Genomic DNA, 1,057 nt, shown 5'->3' on the forward strand with positions numbered 1-1,057 from the left:
CCAAAGTAAGCTTCGTTAGCATTGTCACAGTGCAAAAATACTCAGCATGAAACTCTTTTCACGCCTGAGGGTTGTGTTTACTTATAATCCTGTCAATACTAAGCCTCTGATGAAAGGTACATTTTTCGAAACACGGAAATAAAGTGAAATATTTACCTAATACAGTCAGTTTTGTTCCTTTTCCAAAGTAAGCTTCGCTGGTCTGTCACAGTGCAAAAACACTCAGCAAGAAACCATAATTATCTCTGAGGATTGTCTTTACTAATAATCCTGTCAGTACTAAGCTTCTGAATAAAGGTACATTCATCAGAACACAGAAATAAAATGAAATATTTACCTAATACAGTCAGTTTTGTTCCTTTTCCAAAGTAAGCTTCGCTGCCCTGACACAATGCAAAAACACTCAGCAAGAAACTGTTTTTGCACAAGAATTATCTCTGAGGATCGTCTTTACTAATAATCCTATCAGTACTAAGCTTCTGAAGAAAGGTACATTTATCAGAACACAGAAATAAAATGAAATATTTACCTAAAACTGTCAGTTTGGTTCCTTGGCCAAAGTAAGCAGGATCAGTGTAGGTCACAGTGCAAAATACTCAGCATGAAACTCTTTTTGTATCCGAATCTTCTCTAAGGACAGTCTTCATGGATACCTCTGTTTATACTATGGTTATAGTTAAAGTCATATTCATCAAAAACTGTAGAAAATTAAATATTTACCTAAAACTGTCAGCTTGGTTCCTTGGCCAAAGTAAGCAGGGTAGTTGTTGGTCACAGTGCAAAATACTCAGCATGAAACTCTTTTTGTATCAGAATAATCTTTGACAATAGTCTTTACTAATACTCCTGTCAATGTTATGGCTCTAAACAAATTTACAGTTCACTAAACACACCAGTAAAGTTGAATATTTACCTAAAACTGTCAGTTTGGTTCCTTGGCCAAAGTAAGCAGGTTGTGTGTTGGTCACAGTGCAAAATACTCAGCATGAAACTCTTTTTTCACCAGAATAACCTTTAGGTTAGTATTAATGAACATTTATGTTAACACTGAGGCTGT

At 35.3% G+C, this 1,057-nt stretch overlaps 1 protein-coding gene across 1 annotated transcript in view; it reads right to left on the reverse strand.

Moving 5' to 3' along the window:
- The window catches only part of LOC102208799 (uncharacterized), a 14,668-nt gene that overhangs the window by 8,239 nt on the left and 5,372 nt on the right, over positions 1-1,057 (reverse strand). Inside the window, exons 5-6 of the mRNA XM_013911713.1 lie at positions 473-479; positions 338-378 (exon numbers count right to left, since the gene is read on the reverse strand). Coding sequence (XP_013767167.1) covers positions 338-378; positions 473-479 — 48 coding nt within the window. The remainder of the gene's footprint in view (positions 1-337; positions 379-472; positions 480-1,057) is intronic.

This window comes from Pundamilia nyererei, unplaced genomic scaffold (genome assembly GCF_000239375.1).
Source record: "Pundamilia nyererei isolate P.nyererei 1_Seehausen unplaced genomic scaffold, PunNye1.0 scaffold00070, whole genome shotgun sequence".
Taxonomy (NCBI): domain Eukaryota; kingdom Metazoa; phylum Chordata; class Actinopteri; order Cichliformes; family Cichlidae; genus Pundamilia; species Pundamilia nyererei.